Here is a 16,816-nt window from a genome sequence, read left to right as displayed (position 1 = left end):
TCACCAAAAAGAAATGTTCAAAATGAACCGTTCGTTCGAACCATCACTACCTTCTTGCCTCAGCGACACTGTCCCTGTTTTCTACCGCTGATGAATGTTGCTTACAAACAACACACACACATTTTGGTGAATTTGATACAGGCTGCCGTGGTTTTTAAGGACAGACAAGAATCAGTCCGAGACTCGTGCGGGTCTTAAATGTCTGTATTTTCCAACCGACTTCGTCACCCGATGTAAAACACGTGCCATCCTATCCATGCTCTCCTCCTATTCGGACATCCAAGTTAATCGATCAGGGAAATGCTGTTTTCGGTCGACAGCTTCCGAGGTTCCCTCTGCGTTTCACCCCCTAATGTGTTGGAATTGGATTTACACATTTAGCTGATTATTAGCCTACGCATGATTTAATTCAGACCTTTTTCATCCTAAATCGTGTTTCCTGTTAAAAGGGGAGTTTATGATGATTGCATTGTTGTAGTAGGTGCTGTTCCTGAGAGAGGATGCAAGGCAGCGTGTATGCGGTTGATGCCTGACCGAAGCGCCCGCTCACTGTTTTCTCACCGGGAATGTAACAAGACATTCTCTCGTAGAGTTCCCGCTATTTGACAGGATGCAACTGCATGATCAGTACTAAAACGGCCAGAGCAGGCTTCATTGGCAATGTTTTTTTGAGGTTTGTACAAGTGGAAGCCGGCGGGAAGGAACGCAGCGTGTTATATGGGCATATAACTAGCAGCGTCTCCCGAGAAACAGCGTTTGTTTTATCCCATTTGCATATGGTTGAACCGCTCCTGAACCATCTCTTGACACCAATACATTCAGTTCTTGCTGTGGTTTTGCTGTGAGTTTTTCTTTTGCATGCCTGTAAGAGACACCAACTTGTGTTGCGGGAATCGCTCCTGAAGTATATGGGAGAGAATATATTGGCATCTATCTTATGCGCGTAAATATGGGACTATATTGGACATATGTTTGAGTTATTACAGTAACCGTCTGAAGGGAAATTGTGCACGAAATAGTAGAGTTTCTTGTCAAATAATCCGAAGAATGTACTGGTAGCTTAGATAGATGGTGTTATTTTTTGGGGGGGGGGGGATACAGTGACGCAACATTTCATACGGCCTGGATGAGGAACATATCAATCCATGTGTAGAAGGGCGTGAACTCACATACTCACCGTTGGTACCCTCCTTCCTTCTCTAGTGTTAATAGCGTTCCCTTCGCTGCTAGTACTTTCCCATTCTTCCCCTTCACACTGATACCATATAGCCTCGTCATGGATCTCAACGCGGAGTCAGAAGAGATGGTGGACTCCTTCAAGCCACCGGTGCCTATCGAAGTTTTCGCCAGCAGGTCCACACTGCACGGCATCTCGCACCTGTTCACCTACGAACGGATGTGCATCAAGCGGTGCCTGTGGATCTTGTTCTTCCTGGCATCTCTGGGGTTCCTGGTGTTGGTGTGTGTGGACCGGGTTCAGTTCTACTTCCAGTACCCTCACGTTACCAAGCTGGACGAGATAGTGACCCCGCTGATGACATTCCCCGCTGTCACCTTCTGCAACCTGAACTCTTTTCGCTTCGGCAGGGTGACGCGCAACGATCTCTACCATGCAGGAGAGCTCCTTTCACTACTCAATGGAAGGTTTGTGGGGATAAGTGTTTTTTGTTTATTTGTGTGTGACTGTTTGTCTACATGAGATTGCATAGGTACAATCATTTGCATCAGGAGTTTCTACCATAGTAAAGGCAGTAGACTAATTCCCGTAACTTTTCCTTCCATTAGCATACAGCTCCACCCGCCCACCAGAGCTTATAATAATAATATATAATAATATATGCCATTTAGCAGACGCTTTTATCCAAAGCGACTTACAGTCATGTGTGCATACATTCTACGTATGGGTGGTCCCGGGGATCGAACCCACTACCCTGGCGTTACAAGCGCCATGCTCTACCAACTGAGCTGAGCTTGTGCAGCTGCAGTTACCCCACCTGCTTTCATAATGTGACATAACCTGCCCATCTGCTTTCATAATGTGACATAACCTGCCCATCTGCTTTCATAATGTGACATAACCTGCCCATGTGCTTTCATAATGTGACATAACATGGTTTGAGACATGGATGTCTATCCTGTGTTTACTGGGCAAACACATTGTGCAACATTAGCGGTGTCTATCTGCCGGTTACTGTCCGTTCATGTTCTTCTCATGTTTATCCAAAACATATTCAGGTTTTATACTAGCCTCAGTCTATTCCCCCACAATATAGCTCAAAAGAGTATAAGGCAAAGACAGTTATAAAGTTGTTAAGTTAGTAATGTCCATTCGGTTTTCATAGTGATTTCTGTTGAAACCCTACTGATATTTAGGGTAATGTAATGGAACTAATGTACACTACTTTGTAGAAATGTCAAGTTATCTGGAAGTGAGCACACTAGTTACATTTTGATCAACGTAACCTGCCTGGTACTACTATCCTGCTATTGTGCACAAACAACATGGTGGAGGCTTTAAAAACATTTTCAAACCTGTTGTACTTCTAACCCAGATATGGCTCACGTTGGCAACACAGGGTTTGAGGAAAGAGAGGGTTCTACTCTTTATGATACATTTCATAAATAAGACATGAATAAACTGGTTATACGTAAGTATTCCATGATTTGTAAACATTGAGAGCATAAAGATTGAATGAAGCCATTATTAGACCAAATATACGCTCTGTGAATCATATGATACCCACCCTATGTATCATGCGTGGATGATACAGTGCAGATTAGACATGATACATACAGATGGAGTAAAATACTGAAATAAGCTCATTCTATGCTACTAAACGTGATGTGAGCCAGGCTCTGTTTTAACCATTAATCTGTATAGCAGCGATGTAGTCCCATACCTGGATCTGTATGTCAATCACTTCATGTGTATTTTAGCGTATTGATCCACACAGCTGTTTTGCTTAAGGCCCTGTTAGAACACATTCCTCTGTGGTAGCAGACTGCATGTAAGGCTTTTACACATGCTATCTCAATATTCATACAGAACTGTCTGTCTGTCTGTCTGTCTGTCTGTCTGTCTGTCTGTCTGTCTGTCTGTCTGTCTGTCTGTCTGTCTGTCTCTTTCTCTGTCTATTTCTCTCTCTCGATGTGATCTCTCTCTCGCTGTGATCTCTCTCGCTCTCGCTGTGATCTCTCTATCTCTCGCTGTGATCTCTCTCTCTCCCTGTGATCTCTCTCTCGCTGTGATCTCTTTTCTCTCCCGGTGATCTCTCTCTCGCTGTGATATTTTCTCTCTCGCTGTGATCTTTTCTCTCTCGCTGTGATCTCTCTCTCGCTGTGATCTCTTTTCTCTCCCGGTGATCTCTCTCTCGCTGTGATCTCTTTTCTCTCCCGGTGATCTCTCTCTCGCTGTGATCTTTTCTCTCTCGCTGTGATCTCTTTTCTCTCCCAGTGATTTCTCTCTCTCTCTCTCTCTCTCTCTCTCCTCTCTCTCTCTCTCTCTCTCTCTCTCTCTCTCTCTCTCTCTCTCTCTCTCTCTCTCTCTCTCTCTCTCTCTCTCCCTCTCTCTCTCTCTCTGTCTCTGTGACCTCTCGATGTTTACATTACTGCTAGCCTGGGAGAAATGTTGAATGTATTATATTGCTTGGTCGCAGATGTTTGTACGTCTCAGCTATAATACAATCCTTCAAGGGAGGTCTAAGCAAGGAAGGAAACCTCTTTGCTTTAGAAAACTAATCTCCTGTTTGTCTGCATCAGTTTTACAGAGCTCCTCCCAGTCCTGTCTGTCAGTTCATTACCTGCTGAAAAACAAGCGTTGTTGCACAAACATGAAAACCAAGTGGTTGTGTATAAAATAAGAAAGGTAAGCGGAGAACAGCGGCAGTGGCCCCTCTAAATTAGAGAGAGAGAGACAGAGAGAGAGAGAGAGAGACAGACAGACAGAGAGAGAGAGAGAGAGAGAGAGAGAGAGAGAGACAATCACACACAGAGAGAGAGAGAGACAATCACACACAGAGAGAGAGAGAGAGAGAGAGAGAGTGAGAGTGAGACAATCACACACAGAGAGAGAGAGAGAGAGAGAGAGAGAGAGAGAGAGAGAGAGAGAGAGAGAGAGAGAGAGAGAGAGAGAGAGAGAGAGAGAGAGGAGAAAGAGCCCAGAGAACAGAGGGATGAGAGAGTGTAGAAAGTCACATCAACCTCAAAGAGAGGGAGGGATGACAAGCAGAAGTAATTAACCAATGTCTGGTAAGCTGTGTGATAAATAAGCCTCAATGCCAGACCTTTAATTAGTGGTGTTTGTGAAACAACGGGCTACTCACCAAATGCCACCCTATTCCCTACATAGTGCAGAGCCCGATGAAGCCCTATGGGCCTTGGTCAAAATTAGTGAACTATATAGGAAACAGGGTGCCATTTGGAATGGGACCACAGTGTTGTTGTGCTGACTAAAACAGGCTCGCTATACACCTCCCTTCCTCTGAGTTTCCCCCTGAACTCCCTGGACTGTTTGGCTGTGGACGCATCAAGTCCTTCTGTTAAGTTCTGAGTGGGGGAATGTGAGGGGAATGTGTGTGTGTGTGTGAGAGAGAGAGAGGGGGAGTCAGTGTGTGTGTGAGGGGGTCTCTTTAGAAGACGAGAATAAATTAACTGTCAGTTTGGTGGGAAAGCTGTGTCAAAACGTTAATTGTGTCGCTCCTATATTTGTCTATCAAATACCCAGTCAACTAACAGCTGTGACCTTCCTCCTCCTCCTCCTCCATAGAAGGCTAGATGCCTGTCTGAGGCAGCAACATGGGGCGATGAGCTCCAGTACTGTCTCAGTAGAAGACTCTCTACCCCTCTGTCGAATCCCTTTGGCCTGGTTTCCTGGACACAGATTCATCGAAATCCTGGACCTACAGTAAAAGCATACTCAATGTTCTCCTCAAAAAGAGGAAGTCTGAAGTCAGGCTTCACAGTGTAGAACAATTGGACTCAATCCAGTTGATAGTGAATCTAATTAGAGGATGATTTAATGGGAGAAAGAGCTGCTTCCATAATAGAAGCTGGCATGTGCTGCTAGGGTCATCGACTATTCTTTTGCTGACACAAATCATTTCTCACCTAATTTGCTTCCTAATTCTATGCAAATGTGATTAGGCCTATATGATTGTAGAAATGACTCAAGGTTTTGATGACTGCGTATGTTTTGTCTATGCTCTTTGTCATAGCAGGTTGATAGCATGTATTCAGGTGTCGTCTAGGCCAGTGGTTCTCAAACTTTCTCAAAATTCACAAGGGACCCTGTCACGCCCTGGCCTTAGTATTTTGTGTTTTCTTTATTATTTTGGTCAGGCCAGGGTGTGACATGGGTGATTTATGTGTCTTGTCTTGTCTAGGGGTTTATTAGATTTATGGGGTTGTGTTTAGTAGAGTTGTCTAGGAAAGTCTATGGCTGCCTAGAGTGGTTTTAAATCAGAGGCAGGTGTTTATCGTTGTCTCTGATTGGGAACCATATTTAGGCAGCCATATTCTTTGGGTATTCCGTGGGTGATTGTTCCTGTCTCTGTGTTTGTTGCACCAGATAGGGCTGTTTTGTTTTTCACGGTTCTTGTTTTTGTATATTTTTCATCTTTCATTAAAGGTGTATACAGATAACCACCACGCTGCATTTTGGTCCTCTCTCTTTCACCAGAAGAAAACCGTAACAGATCCTCTCATAATCAGAACACAACTTGAGTTAGATTAAAAAAAATAGAACACAAGGAGTTTTAATATGACTTCGGCAATACGTGGCCGGATTAACCAAGTCCCTGCAGGAACATTTTAAAAGTCCGCATCTTGGCATCGCAGAGAACATTTAGCAGCTTTCCCTGCAATTCTTCACATTTCATCATGGGTCTATAGATATTTCTTGTTGTTGTAGCTTTAAAGCTAATATCCTGCATCTCTGCACATTTTGGCAGAGAGAAGACTTTGCAGTTTTAAAGCTTAATTTACAGTGCATTTATGTAAAGAAAAATATTCCATTTACATAAGTATTCAAACCTGTTACTCAGTACTTGGTTGAAGCACCTTTGGAAGTGATTACAGCCTCGGGTCTTGTTGGGTAAGACTTTACAAGCTTGGCACACCTGTATTTGGGGAGTTTCTCCCATTGTTCGCTGCAGATCCTCTCAAGCTCTGTCAGGTTTGATGGGGTGCTGCACAGCTATGTTCAGGACTCTCCAGAGATGTCAGACCGGGTTCAAGTCCGGGCTCTGGCTAGGTCACTCAAGGGCATTCAGAGACTTGTCCTGAAGCCACTCCTGCATTGTCTTGGCTGTGTGCTTAGGGTCATTGTCCTGTTGGATGGTGAACCTTCACCCCAGTCTGAGGTCCTGAGCTCTCTGGAACAGGTTTTCATCAAGGATCTCTCTGTACTTTGCTCCGTTAATCTTTCTGACTAGTCTCCCAGTACCTGCCGCTGAAAAACATCCCCACAGCATGATGCTGCCATCACCGTAGGGATGGTGCCAGGTGTCCTCCAGATGTGACACTTGGTATTCAGGCCAAATTGTTCAATCTTGGTTTCATCAGGAGATAATATTGTTTCTCATGGTCTGAATTTCTTTAGGTGCCTTTTGGCAAATTCCAAGCGGGCTGTCATGCGCCTTTTACTGAGGAGTGGCTTCCGTCTGGCCACAACCATAGAGGCCTGATTGGTGGAGTGCTGCAGAGATCACATCTCCACAGAACTTCTAGGGTTCTGTCAGAGTGACCATCGGGTTCTTGGTCACCTGACAAAGGCCCTTCTCCCCCAATTGCTCAGTTTGGCGGGGTTGCCAGCTCTAGGAAGAGTTTTGGTGGTTGCAAACTTCTTCCATTTATAATGATGGAGGCCACTGTGTTCTTCGGTACCTTCAATACTGCAGAAATGTTTTGGCACCATTCCCCAAATCTGTGCCTCGACACAATCCTGTCTCGGAGCTCTTCGACCTCATGGCTTGGTGTTTGCTCTGACATGCACAGTCAACTGTGGAACCTTATATATATATATATATATATATATATACAGCTGTTTCCAAATCATGTCCAATCAATTTAACATACCACAGGTGGACTCCAATCAAGTTGTAGAAACATCTCAAGGATGATCAATGGAAACAGGATGCATCTGAGCACCTGAGCTCAACATTGAGTCTCATATCAAAGGGTCTGAATACTTACTGTATGTAAATAAAGTATTTCTGTTTTTTATTTTTAATACATTTTCAAAGATTTCTAACAACCTGTTTTTGGTTTGTCATTATGGGGTATTGTGATGTCATTATGGGGTATTGTGATGTCATTTTGGGGTAATGTGATGTCATTATGGGGTAGTGTGATGTCATTATGGGGTAGTGTGATGTCATTATGGGGTATTGTGATGTCATTTTGGGGTAATGTGATGTCATTATGGGGTAGTGTGATGTCATTTTGGGGTAATGTGATGTCATTATGGGGTAGTGTGATGTCATTTTGGGGTAGTGTGATGTCATTATGGGGTATTGTGATGTCATTATGGGGTATTGTGATGTCATTTTGGGGTAATGTGATGTCATTATGGGGTATTGTGATGTCATTTTGGGGTAATGTGATGTCATTATGGGGTATTGTGATGTCATTTTGGGGTAATGTGATGTCATTTTGGGGTAATGTGATGTCATTATGGGGTAATGTGATGTCATTTTGGGGTAATGTGATGTCATTATGGGGTAATGTGATGTCATTTTGGGGTAGTGTGTGTAGATCGCTGAGGATTTGTATTTATTTAATCAAGGTTGTAACGTAACAAAATGCGGAAGAAGTCAAGGGGTCTGAATACTTTCTGAAGGCACTGTATATCTATTTACTCATCCCCCTCCCCTGAAGTGGACAGAAAGAGAGAGGGAGAGAGAGACGAGAGAACGATGCAGATGCTCTCTCCTTCATTCCTCTTGCTATCCTAACCGTTAGCGGCGTCTGAAAATTAAAGTGCTTGTGGCTTGTAATCCAATTTAACTTCCTCCCTCCCCACTTACAGAGAGAGCTGTGATTGCTTTAGGGAGAGTAGATCAGTGGCAAGTCAATATAAAAAGAATCCACACATACACTACACTACCAAAAGTATGTGGACACTACCAAAAGTATGTGGACACCTGCCCGTTGAACATCTCATTCCAAAATCATGGACATTAATATGGAGTTGGTCCCCCTGCAATAACAGCCTTTGCTGCTATAACAGCCTCCACTCTTCTGGGAAGGCTTTCCACTAGATGTTGGAACATTGCTGCTATAACAGCCTCCACTCTTCTGGGAAGGCTTTCCACTAGATGTTGGAACATTGCTGCTATAACAGCCTCCACTCTTCTCTTCCACTAGATGTTGGAACATTGCTGCTATAACAGCCTCCACTCTTTGGGAAGGCTTTCCACTAGATGTTGGAACATTGCTGCTATAACAGCCTCCACTCTTCTGGGAAGGCTTTCCACTAGATGTTGCAACATTGCTGCTATAACAGCCTCTACTCTTCTGGGAAGGCTTTCCACTAGATGTTGGGACATTGCTGTGGGGACTTGCTTCCATTCAGCAACAAGAGCATTAGTGAGGTCAGGCACTGATGTTGGGCGATTAGACCTGGCTCGCAGTCGACGTTCCAATTAATCCCAAAGGTGTTTGATGGGGTTTAGGTCAGGGCTCTGTGCAGGCCAATCAAGTTCTTCCACACCCATCTTGACAAACCATTTCTGTATGCTGTAGTGTTAAGATTTCCCTTCACTGGAACTAAGGGGCCACGTTGAAAGTCACTGTGCTCTTCAGTAAGTCCATTCTATTGCCAATGTTTGTCTATGGAACGTTTTTGTTTATTTCATTCCGTTTACGAGTTGTCAATTTATTCATTGTGTTTTGTTTGGAGCACTCCTGTCAATCTTGAGTACGGACGTGTACCTGATTACACATAGAAGTAGGCCTAGGCTACCTGGCCTGATTACACATAGAAGTAGGCCTAGGCTACCTGGCCTGATTACACATAGAAGTAGGCCTAGGCTATCTGGCCTGATTACACATAGAAGTAGGCCTGGGCTACCTGGCCTGATTACACATAGAAGTAGGCCTAGGCTACCTGGCCTGATTACACATAGAAGTAGGCCTAGGCTATCTGGCCTGATTACACATAGAAGTAGGCCTGGGCTACCTGGCCTGATTACACATAGAAGTAGGCCTAGGCTACCTGGCCTGATTACACATAGAAGTAGGCCTAGGCTATCTGGCCTGATTACACATAGAAGTAGGCCTGGGCTACCTGGCCTGATTACACATAGAAGTAGGCCTAGGCTACCTGGCCTGATTACGCATAGAAGTAGGCCTAGGCTATCTGGCCTGATTACACATAGAAGTAGGCCTGGGCTACCTGGCCTGATTACACATAGAAGTAGGCCTAGGCTACCTGGCCTGATTACGCATAGAAGTAGGCCTAGGCTATCTGGCCTGATTACACATAGAAGTAGGCCTGGGCTACCTGGCCTGATTACACATAGAAGTAGGCCTAGGCTACCTGGCCTGATTACACATAAAAGTAGGCCTAGGCTACCTGACCTGATTACACATAAAAGTAGGCCTAGGCTACCTGACCTGATTACACATAGAAGTAGACCTAGGCTACCTGACCTGATTACACATAAAAGTAGGCCTAGGCTACCTGACCTGATTACACATAAAAGTAGGCCTAGGCTACCTGACCTGATTACACATAGAAGTAGACCTAGGCTACCTGACCTGATTACACATAGAAGTAGGCCTAGGCTACCTGACCTGATTACACATAGAAGTAGACCTAGGCTACCTGACCTGATTACACATAAAAGTAGACCTAGGCTACCTGACCTGATTACACATAGAAGTAGGCCTAGGCTACCTGACCTGATTACACATAAAAGTAGACCTAGGCTACCTGACCTGATTACACATAGAAGTAGGCCTAGGCTACCTGACCTGATTACACATAGAAGTAGGCCTAGGCTACCTGACCTGATTACACATAAAAGTAGGCCTAGGCTATCTGACCTGATTACACATAGAAGTAGGCCTAGGCTACCTGACCTGATTACACATAGAAGTAGGCCTAGGCTATCTGACCTGATTACACATAGAAGTAGGCCTAGGCTACCTGACCTGATTACACATAGAAGTAGGCCTAGGCTACCTGGCCTGCGCGCAAATGTAGACTAATACATTTGCCCATTTGGAGATCTGATACTATTTCTGATTGTCTTAACTCGCCATCACTGTGAAGCTTCTCAAAGTAATTTTTTCTTTGCCTGAAATGTAAACTAAGACACTTGGCACTCCAAATGGAAAAGGTTGCCCACCTTCTGTGTAGCCTATTACCGGCAACTTCAGGAGCGTAATGGCAGAATCTGCGAAGGTCACTGGGCAGCAGGAGGAGACGGAGGGTCGGGTCGTTTTCTTTTCCTCCTCTGGTTAGGCTATATTTGTTTTCTGGATCACTCTTTTTGGTAATTTGTATCTTCATTTTTAATCACAGTGCTTAAATCAGTAGCCTACATATAGTTTACTTCATTCAAACATAGGGCGTGTCTATATGGAAAAACACACATTTTAACATTTTGACCAATTGACTGGTCGACCCAGACATTTCTTTGTCGGGGACAGCTCTATAAACAACAGTAGCGGCTTTAAAGGAAACTGCCTTTGTTCCCGCAATAGCATTTTGAGCAACGGTTATAATACTTATGCTTCTCAGAATGCATCTCTCCCTCCTCCATGAACACAGTGGGGAGAGGGAGTAAGAAGAGTGGCCCGCTCACACAGCAGCCTACTGACAAACAGGGACAGGCAGACGCTTTCATAGCAGGAATCAAAATAATGCATAGGCTACTACTGTGGACCAAAAAATGGTGTTTAGAACCAAAAAGATTTTGCTGGAACATTGTGTAGCAAAATCACTGAAAGTAACTGACCTAAGCTAAATGTTTTGGTAAGAGGAGGGCGTTGTCAGTGTCAGTACTTTGGGTTATCGTCCCAGCTCTACTCTAGCTGAGCAACAACACAGGGTCTTAAGTGCTCTCCTGGCAGCTCTGTGTTGCTATAAGACGCTTGGTTGGACACTGGGTACAATTCAATTAGGAATACAGTACGTCGCACGAAGGCATTTTGCAATTATGAAGATGAACCATGACAAGGTATTGATGCGAGGCCATATACGCAGCAGTTCAGCCATATCTTAACTATGTTCATGTTTGAACCACAATGTAAAGTTGTGAACCATGTCTACATTTTCTCTGCCATCACTTGGCCTATGGCAGTGGTTACTTGGACAACTGGGTGGTGGTTTAATTTGGACCCCCAAGTTTTCTGAGCAAATTTTTTTTTAAATAAAAATTTGTTGGACTGTATAGCGCTAGGACATCTTCTCCAAGTGATTTTAATTTGGGAAAACTATTATTCAAGTATTCCCACGCATAACAGAAAAACACCTGATTATATACACATTTTAAAGGTTTTAAATTATTATTAGCCAAAAGTTATATTTGTATATCTTGCGGTCTAGAAATTATTTGTAATTATGTTCAGGCCTCCCGACCATCTGCTCAAGAAAAAAACGGCCTGCAGCTGAATCTAGTTGATGATCCCAGGCCTGTGGTTTGTTAGGGTTTGTTAGGGTTTGTTTATCCTATTACTGTATGTACAAAGTGAAAATGTGCAATGTTATTCGAAAGTAATTTGAAGTGTAGGCTGTTTAGTAGCCAATATGGTTGTTATATACCCCTGTCCTGTGTGGTTTCACGACTGTCACAGCAGTAGTGCAGTGATCCAATACACTGCTGTAGCTAATAGAAAATAACATCAAGCTAAAGTAGCATTTTCTTGAAAAGTATACAGTTGTAGAACCAAGCTTTTTTCTGGGCTTTTTAATTGGTCCCTGACCATGTCTGACTTATCCTTCTGCGATTGTTGAGGACTGAGAAGTGATTCTCATTCCACAGTCTGACATTGAACACATGACTTGACCCTGAAAACGTCACTGTATTCTGACTCATAACCAGGACAGTGTTGCCAACTCCTCAGTAAGGAAAACAGCTATTGGCTATCCTAAAAGTCGCTAGAAGTCGCTAAATGACGTCATCGCCTAATTTGCATAATTGTCCATGTGCATGTAATTGTGATGGAAGCTAGCGGGCTAGCTTCAACAGGCTAGCGGGCTAGTTTAATTTTCATCCCTGCTCATAACAACTGAACTTTGAAGTTATCTCTAAGAATTGCAGTAAATGAACCAACAGGAATTTATCAACTCGCTGCATTGTTTGCAACCTATGTGGTATACGCACACTCCTACACTTGAATTAGGTTCTATATATGATATACTGTACATGACATGTAATTACTTGATTAAACTATGATGTGACATAATCCTCTGATTTGCTGTAGTGCAAACTGATTACTCTGAATTATGACTTTATTACTCTGAAATATGACTTTATTACTCTGAAATATGACTTTATTACTCTGAAATATGACTTTATTACTCTGAAATATGACTTTATTACTCTGAAATATCACTTTATTACTCTGAAATATCACTTTATTACTCTGAAATATCACTTTATTACTCTGAAATATCACTTTATTACTCTGAAATATGACTATTATTGAAATATGACTATTATTAATATGACTCATACTATGGCCATGTTCTGTTATAATCTCCACCCGGCACAGCCAGAAAGGACACTTTATTACCTGAACCCCTTTATTACTCTGAAATAGCCTGGTTGACTCATACTATGGTCATGTTCTGTTAATCTCCACCCGGCACAGCCAGAAGAGGACTGGCCACCCCACATAGCCTGGTTCCTCTCTAGGTTTCTAATCTCCACCCGGCACAGCCAGAAGAGGACTGGCCACCCCACATAGCCTGGTTCCTCTCTAGGTTTCTTCCTAGGTTTTGGCCTTTCTTGGGAGTTTTTCCTAGCCACCGTGCTTCTACACCTGCATTGCTTGCTGTTTGGGGTTTTAGGCTGGGTTTCTGTACAGCACTTTGAGATATCAGCTGATGTACGAAGGTCTATAATAAATACATTTGATTTGCTTTACTCTGAAATATGACTATTACTCTGAATTATGACTATTACTCTGCAATATGACTATTACTATGAATTATGCCTATTACTCTGAATTATGACTATTACTCTGAATTATGACTATTACTCTGAAATATGACTAATCTACACAAAGAAAAGGGAGAAGAAGTATAACCAAACTGTAACAGATGATCTGTCTGAATAACATCAAATGATACCCATGAACAACAATGAATCACCCATTACAAGACTGAAATAAGACTTCAGACTGTTCAAAACTTTAGCGTTGGTACAGTAGTTAAAATTAGATCAGTGTTAAGAGAGAGAGCATTCGTTCAGTCATTGTAATGATTGTTTAGTTGAAATAATGTTTTTATAATGTTGCTTTGTTGGAATGATTCCACAATTTAAATTCTAGAACACAGGAAACCGGATAAACTCTCTAAAACTCTGTATTAAGAACATTTTCAAATGTTTTCTGCATTTAATCACGTAAATCTATTTTCACTTCGGTGGTTTTACATAATTGAAGTTCACCCACAAAATTGCTTTTATGATATCTCAGTGGATTTTGCACGTGAAATGATTATGTCACCTGAGTGCCATACAGTTGTCGTCCTTATTCACTTTAACCAGTCTTCTTGAGGAGGTTTTGTTGTGTTTTCTGTTCCTTCCGGGATCCAAACACAAACATTGTGTATGATAATTCTTATTGTTTATTGGCATTTGCCACTTTTTATGTGGATGTTTGTATTTACTAATTGTTATTATGGCTTTGAAATGGACCGCCTACCTGGTGGGTGAGGGTGCTAGGGTTAATGAAGGGTCATTAGTACCTGTGTGTGTCTGGTCGAGACTCTGTGATGCTAAGCTATCTGCCCTCCACTGGCTACGTGAAACACAGCTCGTCTCTGTAGTACTGTAGCATAGAAGACCGACAGGTTTGACCTTCCTGTGATTTGATTTATCTGATGTGTCTAATCATCCACTTCAAAAGTAGTGAGTGACATTGTAGCGCGTGTTTAACGGAAGGGGTTCGGTGAACTAGGCTCTCGCTCTTCATCAGTAACCTTGCCTGACCCCAGAACACTGGTGTCACCTCTAGAAGGTCATTTCTAGGCTTTAGGTCAGTGGGCTAACACCGTATATTGGTGTGCAGGAGAAACACATTGGTTCAAACCCATTTGGTACCACATATACCAGGCAAGTGTTAATGAAGGTTAATTAGTAGCTGTGTGTGTGAACAGAGGTGTTGGGGGTTGGTAGTAGCAGGAGGACAGACAGGCTGTCACACCCTGACCATAGTTTGCTTTGTATGTTTCTATGTTTTGGTTGGTCAGGGTGTGATCTGAGTGGGCATTCTATGTTGGATGTCTTGTTTGTCTATCTCTATGTCTGGCCTGATATGATTCTCAATCAGAGGCAGGTGTTAGTCATTGTCTCTGATTGGGAACCATATTTAGGTAGCCTGGGTTTCACTGTGTGTTTGTGGGTGATTGTTCCTGTCTCTGTGTTTGCACCAGATAGGACTGTTTAGGTTTTCCACATTTATTGTTTTGTTAGTTATTTCATGTCTAGTTCCTTTATTAAAGAACATGAATAACCACCACGCTGCGTTTTGGTCCGCTTCTCCTTCACCACAGGAAAACCCTTACACAGGCCTCATACTGATACCTTTGAAAGGTGGGAGGATCTTGGGTTATGGTTATACCTAGAGTAGCTTGTGGACAGTGGTATCCGCAATTTTATTTTTATTTCACCTTTATTTAATTACATTGAAGTGTGTGTGTGTGTGTGTGTGTGTGTGTGTGTGTGTGTGTGTGTGTGTGTGTGTGTGTGTGTGTGTGTGTGTGTGTGTGTGTGTGTGTGTGTGTGTGTGTGTGTGTGTGTGTGTGTGTGTGTGTGTGTGTGTGCGTGCGTGCTTAGTACCAAAATTATACCAGCTGCTTTGTAAACAAAGTTTAAGCACACGCGTTGTAACTGCCTCCGTTAATGGAGTAAAGGTTGGATTATTTTTTTGGACACTTTGGTATCGATGTGCCTTGTTGAAAACACTAAAATTGGCCTTCAAACAAGCTCTACTCAGTGGCTGGATCTACCAGCAGCAATTGAGCATTCACGATCCATTCCCAGTTCCTGGACGGATTTCTCTGAGTGAACACTGACTGTCGCAACATGAATGGAAACAATTTCAGACTCTAAACTGCTCCTGGAGAAAACAAACTTTGTCTCCTCTGGAGATCCGGGAAATGGATGGAGTTTTCAGGGAAATGAATGGAGATCCGGGAAATGGATGGAGTTTTCTACAGGGAAATGAATGGAGACGGAGTTTTCTACAGGGAAATGAATGGAGATCCGGGAAATGGACGGAGCTTTCTACAGGGAGATGAATGGAGATCCGGGAAATGGATGGAGTTTTCTACAGGGAAATGAATGGAGATCCGGGAAATGGGTGGAGCTTTATACAGGGAAATGGATGAAGATACAGGGAAGTGGGTGGGTCTTTCTACAGGAATGACATCTTTTCTGCAAAACATTGGGACTGGAGACCCTTTGGTGCTACACACCTGAAATATGTTGTATAGATCCTGAAAATAGTGAATTCAAAATAAAAGTATTTAAAGTGTGTGCTTAGCAGTGCAAATATACCAGCTGGTTTTTAAAGTGTTTTGTTTTTAAATAGCACATGTTACATTCCCCCAATAAGCAAAAATAAATTGCTGCTCGACATGAAAAGAGGACTAACAAATGAATCACTGACTACCAAAACAAAACCAGATGGGTTTTTAAAACAAGTTCTGAAGCTCATCCATGGGGGCCTACTGAATGCTAGCCAAGCAAACTTGAGTAGGGTCTTAACACCATGGGCGCCCACTAGATTAGCTTGATAACAGATAAACTCAAAGAAATGAAATCCCCCACCACAACTTAGGTTAGGGAGTGAAGTAAACCAAACAGGGAGAAAAAATAAAAGGCTTTGTGTTCACAAACATAAAGAAGGAGAGTTAAGTAGAAGTCTATCTCTCATGCCAACTAGAGCCTAAATACGGTAACACCTGTACAGTGACTAATGACTGACTAACGAGTTGACAGGTGCAACACAACACATGACCAATGAGGATGATTCCAATCGGGGCAAGCCACACCCAAACAGAACCAACCTCGAAATTGAAAATGAAATTGAGCAAAACCCCAAAGCATATAACACTATCTGAATGGTGTAGCCACTGTTCACATTCTCTGAGTGCTGCTTCGGCCACTTGACATCGATTACTGCACTAGAAACATCCTCTTACTTTCACTAAAGTGGACTCTTTCACTGCAATTAATTAAATTGTACTGCCTGGTAGAGTGATCAAAACGATTGTTGAGAAGAATGCTGACTTAAATGATGATACATTCTCACCTTGATGAAACCTCCTATTGCTCTGTGTGTGTGCGCGTGCGTGCGTGTGTGCGTGTCAAGCAAAAGGAGCAGAAGGTCCTACACACACGCGCACACACACACACACACACACACACGCGCACGCACGCACGCACGCACGCACACACACACACACACACACACACGCACACACACACTTCAACTAACTAAACATCACAGTTTTGAGCTGACAAATGAATCCCATAAAATATCCAAGCCGGTACGGTTGGGGTCAGAACAAAATGGTGTTAAATGGTATTGCAGTTAATAAGAGGATAATATGCTATGAGTTAACAGCACATGGCTT

General features: G+C 42.9%; 1 protein-coding gene across 1 annotated transcript in view; it reads left to right on the top strand.

Moving 5' to 3' along the window:
- The first annotated feature begins 318 nt into the window (after positions 1-318).
- LOC124025817 (acid-sensing ion channel 1) overlaps positions 319-16,816 on the top strand; it is a 393,661-nt gene continuing 377,163 nt past the window's right edge. The window contains exon 1 of the mRNA XM_046339148.1: positions 319-1,644. Coding sequence (XP_046195104.1) covers positions 1,277-1,644 — 368 coding nt within the window. The 5' untranslated portion in view covers positions 319-1,276. The remainder of the gene's footprint in view (positions 1,645-16,816) is intronic.

Source organism: Oncorhynchus gorbuscha, linkage group LG03, assembly GCF_021184085.1.
Source record: "Oncorhynchus gorbuscha isolate QuinsamMale2020 ecotype Even-year linkage group LG03, OgorEven_v1.0, whole genome shotgun sequence".
NCBI lineage: Eukaryota > Metazoa > Chordata > Actinopteri > Salmoniformes > Salmonidae > Oncorhynchus > Oncorhynchus gorbuscha.
The sequence above is the reverse complement of the archived record's forward strand: the minus strand, read 5'-3'. Positions and strand labels throughout refer to the sequence as shown.